This window comes from Diplotaxodon limnothrissa, linkage group LG11 (genome assembly GCF_057381915.1).
Source record: "Diplotaxodon limnothrissa isolate DT_005_m linkage group LG11, D_limnothrissa_male_GT1.1, whole genome shotgun sequence".
NCBI lineage: Eukaryota > Metazoa > Chordata > Actinopteri > Cichliformes > Cichlidae > Diplotaxodon > Diplotaxodon limnothrissa.
The window spans coordinates 26,601,807-26,623,950 of NC_140606.1; the positions used below are offsets into that span (position 1 = coordinate 26,601,807).

The 22,144-nt window shown below is 41.6% G+C and overlaps 3 protein-coding genes across 4 annotated transcripts; 2 read left to right on the plus strand and 1 right to left on the minus strand.

Annotated features, from left to right (window-relative positions):
• Positions 1-3,037: 3,037 nt before the first annotated feature.
• aicda (activation-induced cytidine deaminase) lies at positions 3,038-4,713 on the plus strand. The gene is made up of 5 exons (XM_085365525.1): positions 3,038-3,099; positions 3,737-3,902; positions 4,013-4,295; positions 4,437-4,549; positions 4,663-4,713. The coding sequence occupies exons 1-5, from the start codon at positions 3,038-3,040 to the stop codon at positions 4,711-4,713; spliced, it is 675 nt and encodes a 224-aa protein (XP_085221651.1).
• A 736-nt stretch (positions 4,714-5,449) lies between these two features.
• Positions 5,450-12,665, plus strand: LOC146622924 (adaptin ear-binding coat-associated protein 1-like). Its single transcript, XM_085365526.1, has 7 exons — positions 5,450-5,550; positions 6,476-6,576; positions 9,271-9,375; positions 9,845-9,926; positions 10,050-10,158; positions 10,358-10,505; positions 12,553-12,665. The coding sequence occupies exons 1-7, from the start codon at positions 5,450-5,452 to the stop codon at positions 12,663-12,665; spliced, it is 759 nt and encodes a 252-aa protein (XP_085221652.1).
• Positions 12,666-14,235: 1,570 nt separating this feature from the next.
• On the minus strand, positions 14,236-19,006 carry mfap5 (microfibril associated protein 5). 2 transcript variants are annotated; one of them, XM_085365527.1, is made up of 7 exons: positions 18,963-19,006; positions 16,581-16,655; positions 16,437-16,469; positions 16,316-16,342; positions 16,148-16,235; positions 15,263-15,336; positions 14,236-14,763 (listed from the first exon to the last, which is right to left on the minus strand). In XM_085365527.1, the coding sequence occupies exons 1-7, from the start codon at positions 18,970-18,972 to the stop codon at positions 14,651-14,653; spliced, it is 420 nt and encodes a 139-aa protein (XP_085221653.1). In that variant the 5' UTR covers positions 18,973-19,006; the 3' UTR covers positions 14,236-14,650. The 2 variants fall into 2 exon arrangements, with proteins under 2 accessions (XP_085221653.1, XP_085221654.1); XM_085365528.1 differs by lacking the exon at positions 18,963-19,006 and adding an exon at positions 17,595-17,677.
• Between the last annotated feature and the right edge of the window lie 3,138 nt (positions 19,007-22,144).

The window sequence follows — 22,144 nt, forward strand, 5'->3', positions numbered from 1 at the left end:
AGTAATAACTACATTTCATATCTGTTAGCTGTGTTTGTGCAGTTCCTTTTCTTAAGCAAAATCAACACTGTAAAAGGTGCGTGTGTGTGCGCGCGTGTGTGTGTGAGTGTGTGAGACTGCACGCATTTCTTTGTGTGAAACCAAACAGATGTGTAGGAGGCTGTACAGTTACTGTATAGGAAGTATGTGCGGTTTCGTGAATATGCAGAATTTATCTACTTTTATCTCTGCACTCCCTGACTGCCGCTGCTCACCTTCGTAATAGCTTGTGGGTCGATGAGGCTGCAAAAACAGCACAACCTCAATAACGTTTTCTTCCACTTTTAGTTTTCTATGTTATATTTTAGGCGATGGTAAAGTTATCAATCGCAAAGAGAGTGCATACTTTAATGCTAGTGTTAATTGATAAAATATATAGTGCTTTAACAATGCGTTCTTGTTCAATTATACATTATATTTCCTTAATGAAGAGGAAATAAATCATTATTTTCCACTTTCATTCATTTTAATTTATACACTAGAAACTGTATTATCTTTTTTTAAAATTAGAAGCTATTGTGGGTCACAGCATCATAAATGCAAGGATTTTTTGTTTTTTTCCATTTAAATTTACGTTATCACTAAAATACTACAAGTAGATTCATTCTGCAGAAAGTAGCTATTAGCTGCATCCCCAAAATACTGAGTTATTACAAAGATTTAATCAAAATCAGTTATGCTTTCATTTGTATGGAGATTGTAGCACGCTATGTAAAAGTTATACATAGATATTATGACTTGAGCATGTGTGTGGTTTGCAGGTGAATGGCAGTTTATATGACTAAGTGGGGAAATGCACACAACCCCCCTGCTTGAGGCTAACCTTAATATGGTTAGCAGCCCTCACGCTTGCATTGCGAGTCTACCCCACTGCTAACCTCAGACGATGTCAGTATAGCATCAATCTGCCACACATAAACACCACAGGATGTTTGTGCAGTGTTAATGTGTGTGGGAAGGAGGCATATCACACCTGATGTGAAGGCAAATATAGGCCTATACTTTGCTGCTAAATCATGCAAGCCAAGCCATAGTGGAAAATCGCCGTCCTTTAATTAACTTAAATGACAAAGCTGAAACACCTAGTAACACAGCGGTGTTGTAGCATGCACGAGTAAGTGTGTGGTCAGGGCATTTTCGCCTTGTAAAAGCTGTAGTCTTTACTTGTGACACTTCTCGGTCATCATCAGGTTGTTTCCACGTGACTGCCAAACAGTAGACACCTGTAAGCTGGGCCTCTACCCGCCTGATCTGTAGCTATTATTGTTGTCAGGAAACAGATGTGAGTTCACACACTGGAAAGAAAGTCTGTTTGTGACTGTGGTCATATGCGTCTGCACGGTATGGCTGTGTGAGTGTGTATGTGTGTGTGTGCCTGTGCACGCATGAGCAGGGTGTGGGCGGGTGGGTTTCGGAAAGTATGACTTGGCATTTCTTACACCCGGTCCCCCCCATCCTCGACTACGGTTTAAATGCATGTCTGGCCATACGGTACTACTCCAGCACACACACACACACATTCATACAGTGCACAGGAGGGGTGGTAGTGCACGCATGAGTGTTCATGAGTGACTGTGAGATGACCTTGGTCAACTGTGGTCAAACCCAGAGAGGTGGTTGGGAAGTGGTTACATATAGTTTGGCATTTGATCAGCCTCTTGAAGTCCAGAAAAGACACATGCGCTCAAGATCAAATGTGCAGAGACATTAGGCTTAGTGCGCTGTCAGAGTAATGCAATATGATGTGAGGTTGTTCAGTGCATGTAGACACACACACACACACACACACATGAATCACTCTAAATTTGGGGGCACCACACAATCACAGGATAAATTAGATAAATTTGTTCCAGATGATGTATAACATATAGACTGTGTTAATGACATGCTCATACAGATGGCCAACACACACATGCTTGCACACATACACACACAGATGAGCGCCAAAAACAGCCACCCTGGGAAACGGTGAATTCCCCAAACCACAGAGTGCATGAGAGGGTGAGGGGAGTCATGGGAAAGCAGGATGCCTGCATGCAGTGCCACTGAGTGAGCAGACTGGGCCCAAGCTAAAACAGACTGAGCAAAAAAGAAGCAAAATAATACACATCCTGATTTGGCACCGAACCGATGACAGCATCTGAAGGTTCAAAGGCTTGTGAGTGCGATTTATCCACACGCTGTGGTCGGTCAGCTGGCCAGCCAGTCCGGCAGGCACGTAGGACGAGGTGGGTCGATTACAGGTCTGCTCCCATCCTGACACAGTTTGGGAAAACCCAGATGAAAATACAAAGTACGTGTTACGTCTGGGAACGCCTGTAACTCCACCAAATCTTGGGGCCCCTGAGGAAGTGGGGACCAGCTAGGTGGAAAAGACTGAATAGCACTGTAAATCAAGGTGAGACGGTATCTGGAAGCTTTTACTTGATGATATGGCAAAAACAAACAGTTGAGAGCCTGTGACTGCATGAGTCTTAAGTGTCTGGAAAGTTCCATCCAGTTGGCTCCATTTACTGACGTCTGTAAAAACTCCAAAGGTTACAAATCACGTCAAACGCTCCTCTCATGTGTGGTCACTCGGATTATTTTTTAAAATCTGCGTTGTGTAATCTCCCCCTCCAATAAAATTCCTTTATTGCCTTTCACCAAAAGAATGGTTTCACTTTAATCATTGTTTAAACAGATGTCAAATTCTTTAAATAAACATAAGAACCACGAAGCATTCAAAAAGAAAACATTTGGCCAGTGAGTAATCCAATTACAACTTTAATTGCTTAGCAGCAGCACGGTGTAATCCAGCCGTCTCTTCTGTATCACGCCTCCCCAAATTATCTTTGAAAAATCATTCTGTCCAACCAGATGCTGCCTTGTGTTGTATGCAGGATGTTTATGTTTAGAGGTATATCTTCTCAGTTCCCTCCCTTTAACCCCCCAACACACACACACACACATACACACACACAAACACACTTTCACTCTTTCTCATTTACCTTCCTTTATGCTACCCAAGCCCGACGAGTGGCAAAGCGCGTCTTTTGAAATGATTGCAAAGCTAGACAGGTGAGCAAAATGGATATATTATATTTATATGTTGCATTTATCGTTCCAAACAACAACTATTTGACCAAATTGTGCGTGCAAACTATTTAATTAAGAAAAAAAAGAACGCTTTTTTTATAGTTCTTTTACCACACTACGATACTTTTGATGCCATTATAAGATTTGTCATTGGAAATCTGTTTCAATAATTATGACCCTTTACTCGTGAGTTATATCAGGGTTTCAGTATTAACAAGTGATGAATAACTGTCCTGCTTTCACTAAAAGTCGTGAAACTGAGAGTGAGAAAAGGTTTGTGAGTGAACGTAAGCCGCTTTCTGACTGTCCATCACTTGTGTTTGGTTAACCACAGGTTTTGCATGCATTACTTGTGCTAACTTAAGAGATAAAACTTGTATTAATGAGCGACTCATCTAAGTAGTAATAAGAATTAGTCTCAGACCTTAGTGGTGTAAAATTATTAATTGTGCGAATGACTAGGGAAACTTTCTGACACCACAAAGCTGCCACACCTTTTGCACTGAAATGTTGACTGATAAATTCAACATAGCGTGCTTTTAAATTGTATCTTGTTTTTTTTTAATCTGTGCTGTGTCTACTGCAGTGTGCTCTTTAATGTTTTCTCCCTTTATTTCAGTATGCTTTTGCCCAGAAAAAAGTTCCTCTATCATTACAAGAATGTGCGCTGGGCAAGGGGCCGGCATGAAACATACCTCTGTTTTGTAGTAAAAAGACGAGTAGGGCCTGACTCCTTGTCCTTTGACTTTGGACACCTCCGCAATCGCAATGGCTGCCATGTAGAGGTAGGTAAAGTGGGAGAAGATATGAAAAGGGTCTGCTCAGTAGCAAGAGAGAAAACAGCAATTGAATGAAGGCTGTATAATGATTATTTTATTCTTATTTTTCTCTGCAGCTGCTGTTCCTGCGCCACCTTAGTACATTATGCCCTGGTCTATCTGGGTATGGATTTCATGGGGAGAGGAGGGTCAGCTACTCTATCACCTGGTTCTGCTCCTGGTCTCCCTGTGCAAACTGCTCTTCCAGACTGGCCCAGTTCCTCAAACAGACACCCAACCTTCGCCTCAGGATCTTTGTCTCTCGTCTTTACTTCTGTGACATGGAGGACAGTCGTGAAAGAGAGGGTCTCAGGCTGCTTAAAAAAGTCGGCGTGCACATCACAGTCATGAGTTACAAAGGTGGATGAATGAATTTATGCATATGTGGGCGATAAACAGAAAAAGTAGAGACATATTTGACTTTAGAGTTGTGCACTATTCCCTAAAATAGTCCTTTCCTGGATATCAGTAACAATTATTTATTTTGCTAATTGTTTTAAGACTTCTTCTACTGCTGGCAGACTTTTGTGGCTCAGCAAAGCAAATTTAAGGCCTGGGAAGATCTGCATCGAAACTCAGTACGTCTGGCCAGAAAACTCAACCGCATCCTCCAGGTATAACATGTAACACACAACATATTTTCCCTCAGGCAAGCAGGATGAGGCCAATCGAAATAATGATGTGTTCAGAATGATAATAATGTCCTGTTCTGCCTTTTCTCTTTCAGCCCTGTGACACAGAAGATTTAAGAGATGCCTTCAAGCTTCTTGGACTGTAAAACAAACCTGTGGCTGCCTCTGAAGTTAGCATTAAGTCTATTATTAAGTCTGATGAGAAAAAGATATGTTGGTGTTGGACCATCACTACAAGAGCTAAACTGAGAATTAGAAAAACTGAGAAAAAAATGCTTTCAAGTTGTGGCAAGGCTTGTAACATTGGGTAGCTGCTGCTTGCTGTATCTGTAGCGAAGTCAAATAAAGTACTTTACAATCAGATACTGGATTGTGTTATTGATTGCGAACGGTAATCATTATTAATGTTATAGTTTTATAGTACCAATTATTCTGGGCCGATAAGCTAACTACCGGTAGGTAGTAGCTACCATAACCCACAACTGTACTGGAATAGTTTTTAACCATAATCCACGTGGATTATGGTTAAAAACTATTCCAGTTTTTCACATTTAAACTGTACTCTGGCAATAAAGTCGAAAAACAAAGGTCGTAATCAAAGCAGCAAAGGCTTAATATCAAAATTTTTAAGTTAAACCGAAAACAATCCCATAATACAACCAAGAGCTATTAATCATTTGATTTGTTCCTTTTGATCTAGCGTAGAAAATGTGTGCGTAACACCCCTTTAATGTAGCAACGTGTCGGTAGCAATGGCGCAGAGGGACCCGCTTATGCGCAAATACACCGTCTATTACGGTCAAATAGCCGTTAACGCGGCGCGGACACACCACACCGTCACCATCACCGCCACCGGCGTACTCCGACTGAGTAAAAGTCAAGATGGCGACTGATGGTCAGTTCGAATATGAGTCGATCCTCTGTGTCAAACCTGAAGTCAACGTTTACCGAATCCCACCGAGAACATCTAACCGGGCTATCAGGTGAGGGATGGGGGAGGTTTCTGACCCAGCGCTCGCTTGCTGCTGCCTTTAGAAGCCATTGCCTCAGCGACCTGCCTACCAACCTACCCAGCTCATCCGCTAGTCACGAAGCCTCACGTAGCGGCGGCGGTAGTTTATGAGCAGGTTGTTTTTGGGTGTGTATTTACAAGGTCATAGGGTTGTACTGGGCCCTGTTAGCCCACTTAACAACGACTGTATCGGATCGGCTACATCCCTCTCGGTTTGTCTGTGTTCGTGCTTTCATCCTGTGACACATCAGGAGAGATCTGGCACTTAAAATCAGCTATCAGCTGAGAACAGCGTGCTACACGTCCTAATTTCGCTAGTTTGTCGTTTAAGTACAAACAGAAGAGCATCCCTGAGGCTGCAGAGAGGCTAGAGTCCTCCTCAAGGACGCTTGAACATTGTTTGATGTTGCTCCATGTCAAGGGGTTAAACATGGGATGTCCTGGCTCATAGCCAATGTGGTCACCTCAATCCATTGTTATGTCTTTACTGTGCAGATAATGCATATGTTATAAAGAGGTCGATATTGGTTTGTTTACCCCATTTTTCATTGGCTGGTCCTTCAGCATGACCTGCTGCAGCTGCTTCTGACTGGACATTACACCAACCAAACAGTAGCATGTGCCTCAGGTCCCATGAGCCACAGGATTGGTTAACCGCTGACCATATGTATTGTGAGTAAGGGTGATGATGTAATATTTCATCCCCATGTCTCAGTGAAATGTCTTAGTCACGTTTTGCACACGTAGAAAATGAGTGTGTCTGAGTATGACAAATCATAACAGTAACTTTCCTGTGTCTTGCTTATTCACCTCCTCTGTCAACATCAGTCTGAGTAAACTGTCAACAATTCACCTACATCACAACATCTACCTCTGTGTGTGTGTGTGTGTCTTAGGGCTGCTGATTGGAAGCTGGATGCTCCTGACTGGACGGGACGCATGCGTGTGACGGCCCGGGGCAAAGTAGCCTACGTGAAATTGGAAGACAAAGTCTCTGGTGAGAGACGAGCAGACAGGGCAGCGCCATTGTTTACCGGGCTGTCGCTGCTGTAAATCACTTCACTGTATAGTCTCCTGTTTGTCACCCTGCCCCTCTGTTACTCATCGATTCCAAGGTGACCCAGCCTGCAGCCGAGTGAGCAGTCTGGAGGCTGCATCAGTGCATTTTTTAGAAACTTAATGTCCTTGTTTTCTGTAAAATACACCTTTTGTTTTCCATTCACGTAACATGGCAACAATTACAAGTTCTGGTCTGATTCTTTAAATCCTAAAGAAAGGTGGTTTATTTACTACCTCCTTCAGCATAGGATACAAGTAATGTCCTGCAGAACAATCAGAATAACAAATAGGTGATGCAGATCGTGTAAATTTGAATTAACATAACCTGATGATATGTTTTGAACCTGGAATAGCAGCCTTTAAATGTGGACACAGAACTGCTGTGATAAAATCTTCATCATGAAGTAAATCATTTAGAAAATCAAGATTATTCAATTCAGTTTTATTTATCTAACTCTAAAACACAAGAACAAACACCTCAAGGTGCTTTATATTATAAGGTAAAGTACCTACAATAATGCAGTGTAAATCCCACCAATCAACTAACCCATTTTGAGCAAAGATTTGGTGACAGTGGGAAGGAAAAACTCCCTTTTAGCTGGAAGAAACCAGGCCCAGGTAGGAGCAGCCATCTGCTGCGACCAACTGGGGGTGATGGGGAGAAGACACAATGTGAAAGAGATTCATAGCTGTATTAAAATGACCAAAGTGAGTTTAAGGTTTACAGTAATTGAGCTTGAATACGTTATAGTACCATGCAAAAGTTGTTGTTGTTTTTTATGGACATTGACTACTTTTTGGTTCATTTTCGGTCCAGTCCCTGTACCTGACCATTTTCAGAGAAATGTTTTTTTTCTGTTTGTTTGTTAAGCTGCTTAACATTGACCTGTGACTCATTCAAGCATAAAAAAAGACACCTGACTCAAGTGACAAACCAGTGTTGTGTCTACACATAACACTTAGGAAAGAACCCAGTTTAATTTGTACCTTTAGGCACTTTGTCACAAAAACACATAATTTGTTCCCATGTCTTTAGTTAAATCTACAGTAAATGCCAAAAATAACACCGTTGGAGAGCACAAAATAGTATTTTTTGTACCAGCAAGGTGATTCCCAAAAATTTGGCCTATGTCAGCATGGTGTGTAGTGTATCCTTAAAAAATGAGTAAACTGGATGAGAGTAGAGGAAAAAAGAAAAAGTGGGAGGTGTAAGACACTGTCTAAAGCAGATGAACAGAAAGCCTTGTCCTTAAGAGGAAAAACTACAGCAAAGACCTGAAATTTGCAGTTCAAGTCATCAGTATGTACGGAGGAGGTACAACAGCCATCTCCAAAACGTGTAGAAGACTCTGCCATGGTTTGGGGCTGCATTTCAGCCAATGATGTTGGTGAACTTGTCCAAATCGATTGAATTATGAAAACAAAGAAGTACCATCAGATTTTGATAATATAAAGAAATTGTCATGGTTTGCTGTGTGGCAGGCAGGAGAAGGACCCAAGATGCAGACTCACAGACACGGGGATAAACTCAAAAAAACACAGCTTTATTGCTGGCCACGAGAAGTAATACAAAATAACCTAAAACTGGGAAAACTAAAGCATGAGCTGTACAAGGAACCGAACCACGGGGAGAATTACACACAACATGAGGGAGAACGCGACGCCGAACAGAGGGAGACTCAGACAGAAATACACAGAGGGTAAACGAGGAAAGTGGGCACACACGGGGAACACAGGTGACACTGATAATCATAACGAGACAGGGCGGGGTGAACTGAACATGACATGTACAGGCACAGAGGTTCAGACAGGAGGAGAGAGAGCACGGGGAAAACACAGACATAACGGGCTGGGGAAACATGAAACAACCACAAAGGGAGACGAGGGCTCATAAATACATAGAGGGCACACAGGGGGGAGAGAGAGCACGGGGAGAACTTAGACATAATGGGCAGGGGAAACATGGAATAAAACATAAGGAGAGACGAGGGCTCACAGATACACAGAGGGGCACACAGGGGGTAAAAGCCATGAAGGGAAAACACTTAGGGAACAACACAACAGGGCAACTCAGAAAACATGGCCTAAATAAGGAACGAAATACAAAAATACAAGGAACTAAGAATACTGGGCCCACATGGCCCAGGACCATGACAGAAATGATGAGGGATACTCAGGATGTTTGCATAGGACTGTATATCCGTTGTTGTATTGCTGCCTTTAAGATTATCATGAATTCATCTGACCTGAATCACATAAACCTTTATTAAAGTAAGTGAGGACATGATGACCAACTAATCTGAGTATGACTGGGATTTTTACTGACTTTATAGGCTATATATTCCTGTTTATTTAAAACCACCTGAAACATATTGCAACATACAAAGCTATAGGTGAGTATCTAAAATAAGCTTTTTGTAGTCCATCTTCAGGGCCCTGTAGTTTCAACACAGTCGACATCAATGATGTCATCGTCACATTGTTTAAGAGACTTTTGTGAGTGCAGTCAGATTCTCACCAGCTCCACACTTATTTAATTATTCTCCTTCACATCTGTCCTTTACCTCGTGGCATTTTCCATCAAACCTTCAGACTGTTTTGCCAAGCTGATAACGAACACATATCTTTTCAGGGGAGCTTTTTGCCCAAGCACCAGTGGACGAGTATCCTGGAGTTGCAATGGAAACAGTTAGCGACTCAAGCCGTTACTTTGTGCTGCGCATCATGGACGACAACGGTGGGTAAAACAATTATTGCTAAGCCATAAAATATTGAAAAAAAATGTGTTTGAACAGGATACAAGGACATTATCCGGATTGATGTGGGTTTTTTTTAAAAGTCTAATAAATTTAAATTAAAGAATGTTGGGTATTTTTTTAAAGCCTTTAAAATATTTTTTATAGAATCACATACTGTCTGTTTTAGAGATTACTGAACTGTGGAGTAGCTGTATCCATAATTTGTTTCGCAAAGACAAAACTTTATTACATAATTCAAATTTCGTTCAGTCCTGATTTTTATTTTAAAGGTCTTCATTTTTAAAGTAATGCAGGGACAGTGATCATTACAGAAGTTCTGTTTCTGTACAGCACATTTTCAGCCAGTTTGTGCTACGGTGTGCAGGTCATTCTGAGAAACCTGTGGGTTTATTTTGTTTGTTATTACTGCTGTAACTTGATTGTTGTCTTTGTGTTTTTTTCTCAAAGGCCGCACTGCATTCATAGGCATTGGGTTTGGAGACCGAAGCGATGCCTTCGACTTCAATGTTGCACTTCAGGACCACTTTAAGTATGAAGCTGCTCTGTGAACACAGCTCTAATCATGACTAATTGAGTTGTCAGTGTATTTTTTCCTTTAGTGTTTCCTAAGATACATTTTTGTATCACTGCTTTCCTCCCTTGCTTTCTACAGGTGGGTGAAACAGGAAACTGAATTTAGCAAGCAGGCTCAGGCTCCAGACTCCACTCCAAAGCTGGACCTGGGCTTCAAAGAAGGACAGACCATTACTCTGAACATTGGGGTATTATTTATTTTCATAGAGTTTCATAGTACTAGTGTGGTGTTCAGGCCTTTTTCAAAGCTGTACAAATATGTCTCTGTCAAGCTCAAATGCATTGCATCGCATATATTTACTGCTAGGTTTAAAAAAGCATCAATCATACTGGATATACCCTCATTCATGCACAGATTTTGTTTCCTTCCATCTATATCTTATCTAGCAATCGAAAAAGAAGGACAGGTCTCGTCCACAGAGTTCAGGCGGCTTTGGGCTCCTTCCGCCTCCCCCTGGGGGCAAACTGGCTCCACCCCCTTCTTCCAGATCAACAAATCATAACACACAACCATCAGCAGGAGGAAGTGACTCTGGTATGTAACAGTCCAACAACAACCCCATGTTTAATCTTCACCTCAATTTACAATGTTATGAGGTTAAGAAAAGATATAAAGGAGGTTTCAGAACTAGGGCTGCGGTATATCATATCGTCCAGTATGATACCGGAATAAATTTTTACATGATTTAAAAGCGTCGTATCGTGATATCAGCGATAGAGCGGCGCCATGTGTTTACATTCCCTAGCATGCACAATAAGAAAACAAGCCCAGGCATGTCTGACTGCGAGAGTCGCATGTCAGCTTCCGATGATGATTTAGTAAAAGAGGGAGCTACTTCACTGAACTCCAAACACAGCACAATGGAAGCAACAAACTTATTTCACCACTCGAGGCAAAAACAGATCGTTGAGTTCAAGAAGGCTGCAAAGGTGGAGATGCTAGCAGCTGGTGATGTGCAGCCCAAAAGTAAAACAAATGAGTCACATGAGTCGCTGGCTATACTCCATATGACAGGAGGAGCATATGTGGATGGAAATTACTGATGCGGTTACTCTGTAGAAAAGTAGGGCTTTAAGGAGCTGGTTAAAAGTTCTACTCAAGGTAGAACATCCCGGTTGAAATGAAATGCTGTTCACTTTCAGTTTTATAACATGACAAATCTGTGCACAGTCCTAAAGAGTTTCAAGTTGTGAATTTTTTTTAAACACCGCATAGGCTTCTTCATCGCTTACATTTGACTTAATGCTGTGTCACTACTACGCTCAAAATGATGCTTGCAATTCCACCAGGTGCAGCGCAGCAGCTCTGGTCTGCGATACTTAAAATAGCATCGGGTCAGTTTTTTTATAGAATGACTGTCAAGCTGCACAGAGCCAATAAGGAGGGCAGGAAGTCAGGTATAGAAATCTGGCCACTTTTCAAAATAATAGACCACATGCACAGTTTTCTGAAACTCTCCTGTTGTGATTTGAAGCCGTGCTAAAGGCAACAGAAAACCGCACTCGAGACACAGTCTCACAGACAAGCGGCAGGTGTATTTCAGGGGTTAATGTGAAGGTCGTGAATCTGTGCAGTTTGCTGGTTGAGCCCAGTTTTTAATTTATGTCAGAAGCAGTTTTTTTGATTTATAGTGCAAATGAAGGTGAACCTTATTACTCCATTAATGCTTCGAGTTTGGGCGCTGCTTTTTCATTTACAGTGGGGGATCTGACCTGCTTAAAGCAGAAGTCAAACTGAAAAAAAAATGCTTCCAGAAATGAATCAGAGTGTTGAAGATTAGTTCCTTGAGCTTGTCTGTTTCCATTGAAGCACAAGTCAGTCTTCATAGTTGATGTAGTGAGTACAGTGTTGCGCAGGTCTATTATCCAAAACTATGACACATATTTTTTTTAAATATCTTTCATTTAGAAAATAGTGTTTCCTGTAGCTTCTGTAGCATAGATGTTTACAGAGCTAAACTGTGTCATGGTTTTCTACACTCTTCTAGTGGTATCTAATCATGCGCGCGGTTTCGGTTTCGTGTATTAAGATTTGTAGATGCCTGTGTAAGATTTCCTCCGCCATCTGTATAGAGCAGAGGTGAATGTGTGTTTAAAGCACTGAAAAACATTCCAAAAGCTTGTCTATCTGAAATCATTGTCCTGTTAGTGGCGCGGTGTGTGTGGTTTGTCCAGAGTAAATGTGGGAAAAGACTCACTAGTTTTGAGTTTCAAGTGGAAATTTTCAATACTTTACCACCATTGTGTTTGGGTGGCGGCAGAAGTTTCAGAGGTCGAGATCTAGAAAGCTCAGTGCATAAAACTGAAACCGTGTGCATCACTGATACCACCAGGGTAAACTGGAAAATAGTGCGAATACCACTGTAAGTAAAAGTTGTAGGACAATATTTTTTTGTTATCTGGTGAAATTATATTTTTATCGATTGCTTAGAGCTGATGTATTATTTGAGAAATCCTTGTATTGACATTCAGATAACTTTTTTAATCCCTCAAAAAGACAATTTGTTTGCAGATTATAACATATGACGTGTATTAAAGTTTCAGATGTGCGTCTCTCTTTTTCTTTGATTTCAAACTGCCAGGGTGTTTGCTAGACCTGGACTCCAGTAACTCCAACTCTGTGGCTCCACCCAACCCCACCTCGACAGGCAGCTCTGACCTGTGGGGAGACTTTGATTCTGCATCCCCGAAGTGAGGAGAGAGTCCCCCTGTTTTTTTCTCCCTTTTCTCTGTAAATTTATGCAGCACTTTTTGCAACTTTCTTTTCCCGATTACGGGGTCCCGTATCTCTCCCTGCCAAGCAGGGTAAGCCCCTGTCGTAGTTTTATTTCTCTTGAATTCCTCCTACTTTGTTCTGACCTCACAGCACCGTCTTAATTACGCTTACAGCTACAGCTGCGGGCCAACTTGACATATTCAGCAGGCTCTGCATCCCCATCATTCACTCCATCTGCTTGGACTCTGTATTTGTCTAGATTCGCCCTGTAACAGTTTATTCCGCCAATTTTCCCGTTCTTACAGTGTTTTATTTGCTAATGATACACAATAGGAATATCAAGGGAGGCATAATCTTGTCATCAACATCTAATGATCTACTGAAATCTAATGAAATGTTCATGAATGACTTAAATGTACAGAGAATATTTATTTTAAATGTGTATATACATATATTGTAAGTGGTTTGTAATTATTGTTGTTGGTCTACGTCCTGTTTCTCCAAGTCTCCAGCAGCGGGACTGATTATATGCACTGACTGACGGTCGCATCTGTCTGTGTAGTTAGTAATTCATGAAATCCGCAGTGAACGCCATGATTGGCTCATGCTAGCTTCAGTTTATTGCAACGTTTACCGCATAAGGATTTTACTTGAAAGACTCCTGTTAAGTCGCAGCTGATTTACAGAGCGGCTGTGCTCTTTAGCACTCTCTGCTCGGCTCTTGCGGTTCTGCAGCTGTCAAACACATATTCCACCGGGGACGGGCCGCGGGAGCCGCGCGCATTGTTTTAACCATAAATCAGGACACTTGGAAGCAGGAATGCTGGATGGGAGAGGGTGTAAGCAAAAGAAGGAGAGGCATCAAGTGCTTTTATCTTTGCCTCAGGGGGGAAGCAGAGATGATTTAGTCCGTGTTATGTCATCTTCACTCAGCACAGCTGTTAAAGTTGTGACTGGTGAGTCATTTAGGTCACGGCCTCTCTCCTCGTCAGTGAATCGCTCTGTGTTTCTGTCTCCGTAAGTGTTTATGAGAAGGGCGATCGGGTCGTGCTCAAGCACAGCATGTTGTGCTGTACAGATGAGTTAAATGTGAACTCCAGTTCCATATCAAGGTGTTAAGCTATCAGCGGTATTGTGATGCAGACAAATGCAACGTGGAAATAAGATAGTCCGTGTTTGATGCAGTGTTTTGTTGTGATATTGTTGTGTACCCAGAGATGGATTATGTAAAAAATGATACCACACGCACATGTGTTGTAACAGATGTGCAGTGGAAAGTGGTGTGATAATGGATCAGAGAACAGAGTGTGTGTGAGTGTAAAGCCCCAAGGATGCTTGTCAGTGTTTGTTTATTGTCTAAATTATTTCTCCCAGATGTTACCTGTTATTCAAACCGTAAGTGTGTGTGCAAATGAATATGCAAAGAAAACTATAAAGAAAACACTTAATGGCCATAACTTTCTTTTGTGGTTGTTGTTTTTTTTTCTTCTTCTTTAAATTGAGTAGTAAAAAAATAAATAATCTCGTGAACAACTTCCATTATATTTTATTGGTTACAATAGTGCACATAATACTGAACGGTCAGTGTGTACCTTACAATCCACAACAGAGTGGGTCTTTGTTTTACTTTGTTTCTTATACGATTAAGTGACTCAGTGCTCCTATAGGCCCATTACTGCAGTACCTCAAATGGATCGTAAACCATTGGAAGACATGACCTGTGTCCAATACACACGGACGAAATGAAATACTCACACAGTAAAAGGACGAATACATAAACATATGTAGATATGACTCAGCACACGTGTGTGTGTGTGTGTGTGTGTGCTCGCGTGAAAGAAAAGGAAAGAGACCCTCAGGTGTGGCGCAGCGGATTTATGGTGTTTTTATTGGCTGTTTTCGATGACAACGCCCATGGGTCGCACCATCGTCACCCGGTGGTCACGGGCCCATTCTAGGCAAGATCAGGCTTTGTTTGCCCAGGTTTGGGGGTTGCCACGACGATTGCGACAACGTTTGCTATTGGATGACCTCTGGATACGTCTGGGCCACCCAGACAACTCTCTGCATAATTCAGCTGTAATGTAAAGAAAGGGGAAAAAAGGGTTATTTATTTGTATGCATATTTTCATGGACTGTAAGATCACTGTTCCTTTATACAGACAGGTGACAAATGAAAGGCGAAACCTGAGCCCTGCAGTGGAGGGATCCTGTGGCTCTGACCTGCTGTGGTGTGGTTCATACCTGCTGTCATTTTTATCATTCTTCATCTATTAAACAAAAGATCCAAGTTTAATTTTAATAAAATAAAAGTGAGCGTTACAGCATCAGCAAATATATTATTATTATTATTATTATTATTATTATTGGCGATTTATTTGGTTTTTACCCTCAAAATCAAGCTGATGAATGTACCAACTTGTTAAACTGCACTCTTTGGCATCATCAACTGAGGGAACAAATTATATTTTTTTGGTTATTTGTTTTAGAGAATCACTGCCAAGGAGCAATGAAGCTGCTCCAGTGTTGTCTTTTCCTTTAATTTGTCACCTGTGTATACATTAAGACTAATTCACCTTTCAGATACTCATCCTCACGGCACACTGTCCTCACACAGATCTCTTTGTTGATCACATAAACACGAGGGAGGCTGCGAGAGCACCGGGGTAAAACATGAACATTATGAGGATGGATATACTGATACAGGCTGACAGGGTAACTGTGTTCAGTAATGAAAGTCTTGTGAGCTCAATACTGTTACACAAATATTGTACTAATAATTAAGGACGCTATTTGTAGTACTTTATACTTCTAGCTGTGTCTGTTAACATATCATTTAAGTAGTCTTCAGTAGTAGTTTTCCAGGCTTCTTGAAGGACATTCAAAGCTCTTTACTACTTGTACTGATGCAAAGATGAAGCTGTCATTTTCAGGGAATACCTCTTTGGGAATCACCCTGTCGGTGCAAAAATACTATTTTATGCCCGTCAAACGATGTTATCTTTGGCATAGATTAAATTACAGAAATGGCAACAAATTATGTGTTTTCGTGACAGGCTGCTGGTAACAAAGTGACTAAAGATGCAATTTAAAGCTGCTTTGCTGAGCTGTCTGTTATGTTTAGACACAATAGTGGTTCATCCCTTGAGTCAGGTGCCTTTTTATGATTGAATGACTCATGGGTCGGCGTTAAGTGGCTTAACAACCAAAAAATAAAAGTCCTCTAAAAATGATCAGGTGCGAGGACTGGACTGAAAAATGTGTGAAAAAACAGCCAAAATGTCCAAAGAAAAGCCTGGAGAACTGTTGCTCAAGACCATTTCCTTGTTTTCTTTCACCACCTGTCGTTAAAACACTGAAGAAAAAGTAAGACCTTTACTGCTCAGTTTTTAAAAATAAGTAAGTCCTTTTTCTGGAAAAAAGACTAATTAAAAGTGTGTTGTAGAGGATTTGCAGATCACCTGTAGAGACAAAGACTACCAATACATCTCTTGATGGGCTTGTGAACTGAGTACATCCTGGTGCAAGGATACGTCTCCTCCCTACATTCTGCAGAGTGATAACAGCGGAGACACATGTCATGTTGATATTGTGTAAATCACAAAAGTCCTAAAAGTGGAGATACTCACCGGTTGGTATGGCGTTCCCAGGTGCTTCTAGAAGTGAGGAAAGAAAAGAAAAAGAATAAATGAGAAAAACTCAAAGAGTAGCAGACGTCTGTCATCATTATCAAAAGTAAAAGGGCTTTACCAGTTGGCTGAGTTTGGGCTATAACCGTGAGTGCTGTGGAACAGAAACCGCATGAGGGGAGAGGTTTGCAGCATAAAAGCAAACACACAGCGACTCAACCATAATTAAACAAGTTGATTTGTGTGTCCTGTTTGGTAACGTTACCCTGGAAACTGCAGAGGAGCAGGACCACTGGGAGGCTGCCCATTCCTTCAGCTTGTAAGGGGTGAACTTTACGAGCTGCAGGAAACCGAAGAGGAAAAGAGTCGGGATGATTTCACAGAGTGGAACTGCTCAATATCCTCACTATGATTTTTTTTTCTAATTCCTTAACTGTTTATGTTTCCTTTAATCCCGTTACATAAATGCTAACAACATTTCAGCTCAGGGTAATGTTTTCCTTAGAGTTTTGCATCAGCTGAAAACACAGATGTGTAGCACAGTGTCGCACAAGAGCCTCTGATGTCATTTTTCCTACATTTATTTATTCTAGTATTTATTGGACTCCTTGTAAACAGATAAGTGATGCTTGATTTCCTTCCTCCTCCCCCCCCCCCCCTTCCCTCTCTCATCTCCCGCCCTGCACCATTCCTCTCCTGATGTGTCACAGTAACTTTGGAGTCCAAGATGTGAGTTCTCGCAAAAGAATGTGTTTTTTGTGTGTGGCCTATTTGAGGACCCCTCCACCCCTCCTCTGTTACGCTCTCACATTCTTTCCCAGCTTTATTTTCAGAGAACATATCGCCGCTTTCCAACTGTACAATCATCGCCAGCCAATCTGAACTCGATGGTGGTTTTTTTTTTTCCACATCTTGTCCTTTCAGCAGCGATACATCCCAGAGTCACACATTTGCAATCACTCAGTTGAAAACACTGCATTTTTCTGCTTTAGCTGCTTGTTTGTCTCTGTTGGCTCGTTTGTGAGAGTTTTTTCACTCTTTATGTCTGCTGAACTTCGCATGCAATCAACCCTTCACTCGTCTACAAAGCCTTTTTGACTAAGTTAGTTAACTAGTCAGGCATTCTCCTCCTAACTTGTTTTTACATCTAATCAGAAGGATGTATCACCCAGTTAATGTCTTTGGCTGTGAGTTATCCTGAGTCTGCAGATGTTCTTCTGTGTAATTCCTACAGAATGTGTACAAATCAGGTGGAAAAAGAAACATAACTTGTACTCACAACTTTTGCTGTCGTCCACAACTGCTTTAGTTTTATGAATCTTTTGTCTTCTCTTCTTTTCCCCTCCTTCCCTCTCCTGCACCCTCCTTCTCCTCCTCTGCTTCCTCCTCCCTCTCCTCTTCCCCCTGTCCTCCTTCCCCTGGCAATTTTCATGCTTTTTGCTATTTTCATGTCTCGATTTGATAAAATCTTCTGCCTTTGTCGTCATATCTGATGGTTAGTATCCAATTATATTGTTGTGATAACACGCTATACTCACTTTACTTTGTAAAGGTAAACAGTCTACTGGACTGTATTATTCTCAAATCTAAAGGTGGGTCTTTATGACTGTTAGGATGCAGAGTAAGTTCAGGGGGCCTCCATGTGATGGATAAGAACTAAAGCTACCTGAACCTTTGCACAGTAGTGCATCTTTATATATTTTTACTTCCCCGTGTTTCACTGTTTCATCAGCATACATCAGCAGTTATCCTTCTCTGAATAAAGGTAGATTGAGCACAGGAGTTACAGACACGCTCAACAACTCATTTTCTTTGTATTTGCTTGAAAAAGCACACACAAAGATAAAAGAGATAGAAAAAGCTTTAATTTAATATTTCCTCTTGTATTCCTGTGACAAATGAGAAGGCTGTAAACATGAGCCATTTATTTCCTGGCATATGTTTGTAGTTATTTCACAAATTAACAGTCAAGAATGAGCTCCAAATCTGACTTTTGCAATACTTGGTACAGCCAGCAGATGGAGCAATGCACATAAGAAAGTGGTGCCTCCCATTAACAGACAATCGTCTTGACGCATGCTCAATCATTCAGGTAAGGATGCTCTCGTGGCCATTGATCAATGGTGAATGATCAATCATCGTGACAATTTGCATATTAATGATCATGATTATGATAAACAACATGAAGGCATGAATCCCTCCTGTCTTATATCAATGGTATTAATAGTGTTGGAAATATTTTCTTGGTACACTGTGGGTTCCTTAGTACCAAGCGCAAGCACAGCCTAACTGAGTGTTGTTGTTGTTGTTGTTGTTGTTGATCATCTCCATGCCTTTATGACCACATCACAGAATGTCACAAAGCTCAGATCATTTCAAACTGTCTTCATTGAGGCAGTTCTGCTTGCAAAAGGAGTTCCAACCCAATACTAGCAAGATGTAGAAAACAATTAACTTAATTAAAGTTATATGAGAAATGGATCATGTTATGACCTTTATTTAATTTATTGCCTGAAGTTAAAGGCGATCGACCTTGTCTGTATTTACAGATTACACAGGTAAGAATTAATCATGAATGCTCTCAAGAAAATAACAACATGTAGCTCCAAAGATGGTTTCTCATCCCCGATAAGCCCAAAGTACTTACACTCTGTCATCAGCTCACGCAGCTCGCTGTTTGTTCTCTTTCGAAACAAAGAGATGCATCACAATTGCTTGGAAGACCACAAGTTAGACAGGGAGTGGACATTTTTTATTACTGTATATAAACTTGTCATCTGTGGACTACAGTTCATTACATACCTAAGCTATCGTTCAGAGTTGTCTTATCCGTGTAGATGAAGGCCACTGTTCCAGACCCTTTGTCTCATTGTGTTGAAAGCTTTCTTTCATTGTGACCTTTATAGCAGCTTTGGTGAAACTTGACTCTTCTTTGGCTTCTACGAAGTTGACCAATATAAATATTGCTACGCATACTCTTGAAGCTACAAAGTCTTACTGGCTCTCACCATGTGGTGGGCCAAGTCAGCTCAATAGGGACACACTCATCATCTCCCTTGACATATTGGGGCTACACGGACTCCAGGTTGAGCCTGCGGGATGCCCCTAACAAGGTCGACAGGGTGAGGATGATGACAGCTTGACAGATAGAGGCAGTGTAAGCAAAAGAGACGAGGAGAGGAGCCAATAAGCACAATCAGTCCTGCGAACGTATCCAACTGCCCCTCGGTCTACACTTCTGTAGCAGGAGCTACAAAGTAAAGCTAAAATGAAGACAAAAAAGAGGATTAAAGGGGTCAGGTGCTGAGCAAGAAGGACCAGCAATGGTTAAGGCAAAACATGCCTGACTGTAAACACATGATAAAAACTCTAGTTGTTTATTAGTTGTATGGCATTGCATGAGGCATGCCGGCAATGCAATACATACCCTCTCTCCTCTCTTTCACCCCAACATGCTTCGCCTTCGCTCTTCGTCTCACTTACAGTCTCTGGATTTCAACCAGCTGATAGATTTTTGTTTTTTTCTAGTACTGCTGTGTTTCCTGTGCACGAAAACCAGCAGCGCAGCACACTTAAGCACTTCGTTTTCTAAACTAGATCCAGTGTGGCTCATTGATGCTTCTCGCTGTTCAAAACTGATAATCTCAGGTTCTCCCAGTCAGCCAGAATCACCTCTGCCAGTCCTGTTGTAAGATGCTGCCAGGTGGGAGAAAAAGTTGCAGTGGAAATATTAGGCCATGATGGGCAGAGGGTTTGGCTTCCAAGTTGGGGTACATTTCGTTCATTTGGCTATATGAACATTTAATTTGGTCAATTAATCTGGCTCTTATATCGCCGTGCATTTTTGCAGACCTCATTCTGGTGACAGGTGAAAACCTTCATCAGATATCTGTCTAAATATCTGTTACATAGTGTGGAGTTTTCAGGCTGGTTTTCTCTGTGCCCTCTGTCTCACCTTTGTAAAAAATGCACTTTTAAAAACACTAATGCATGTCCTCTCAGAGTCAGAAAGAAGGCAAACGCTGTATAATGTAAAGGATGAAAAATAAGCAGGTAGCTTGAAGGCAGCGAATGTGATGATGTAGACCTTTACAGAGTTTAAACTTTCCAGCTAAAGTGTGCTTCATGCAATATTGGTAACACGCAATCTCAATGGCGCTGACATCTAAATACTAGCTTCTTTGGTTTCTGGACGTGGGAGTGTGTCTTTCAACTTGACAAATGTTCAAAGGTCTGTCATGACATGTGACTTGGAAGTACATACGTGAGTTAAAATAAACTAAGCTGCATCTCCAGCTTGGTTCAGCAATTCAGCAGTAGTCCACATGTGTAGCTGTCCTTGTTTCTCCTGTTTTCATCATCCCCGCTATCTGTCCTTCTGAACCTCCAACAGATTTGCACCTCGATCAGCATCTTTGTGTTGGCACTCGATTGTCTCAGCAGTCTGCACCATGTGTTTCCATTTGTCAGGCTGAGGTCCTCTTTTAACGCCCAATCTGAGTGTCACATGAGCTTTGGTTCCCAGAAACCAGTAAATCCCAAACCACCATTGCTAAAGGAGATAACAAATGTTTTCACGTAAACATTTGGTATTGTGTGACACAGCTGATACGCGGCCGTGATCCGAGATTAAAAAAAGAAGTAAGTAGAGTGAGGGAATGACAGCCGTCAAGTGTGAAGAAAACAGATCTGACTGTAATTGCAAAGATGAAAGGGAAAGACCAGGTCCAAGTGGCACGGCAGAAGAAAGGGAAAAGTAATCTGCACAAGGGCCAGAGATAAAACGAGATGAGGGTAAATGGGCAAGATGGGTCAAAGTGTTCCATCAGATTGTGCTGCTACAGGCCTGTGGGCGCCAAGGCAGCCTGACTTTTGCGTTTGGAAGGCTGTGAAGTGCAGATAGTCAGAGGGAGGTGATGATTTGCATGGTTTGTAAATAGATGGCCCAGAAGTCTATTTATAAATCCATCTGGAGTGGTCCTTAGCAGGGGTTAGCGCAGGCCCCACCAGCATGCACACACTCACGCACAGCGCATTAGCAGCTCGCTACCAGCAGGGATCCAGTCCAAATGGTACATTTGCTCCACATTAAATAGTCCTTGCACCATTTAATATCTAGCAGGGTGAGGACTGCGTCGTGTTTTTTCTTACATACTACTGGACAGTTAACATCACAGCATGACTGAGTGACGGCAAATGTGAACAAAGGCGCCATCAGCAATTCCGTGAAATCCATTTCGGAGGGTTCTGTATGCAGGCTTGCAGGTGATCTTTCAACAAGTAATTATTCTCTCTGACAGATACAGGACAGCTCTCTCCTGAATCCATACTGAGGCCAACTAGCCACTTGCAGATTTCCCATGAGGTGTGTTTCATTGTCAGTACATCACCTACAGTGGGCATCACTGAGAACAGCATGAAGGGGTTATTTTAGCCCTAAAATCCTTTTCTCTCCTAGTATAGGTGCCATGCCTGTGATTTTCATCACTCCAGCACGAAAGAAGATCATGCTGGTATCGCTGTCAGACTGTATTGTTAGTCCAATTTTAGATGTGCTCCTGCTGTTCTGCTGCACCTGTTGCTTCAACACCACATCCAAGATGTCATAATTTCCATAGATGTGCTTGTCTACGTGCTGTATGCAATGCTGTCTAAACAGAATAAAGTCTAGGGTGCTTTGTAGTGTCTTCAAATGTAGCTTTTATCTGAACCATCATCATCTGCAAATCCTCTTTATTGTCAGCCTGACTTGCTACTTATATAACACATGCAACACCACTGATTTATTTTGCATAAACCAACATTCCAACACAAGTCTTTAATAGCATT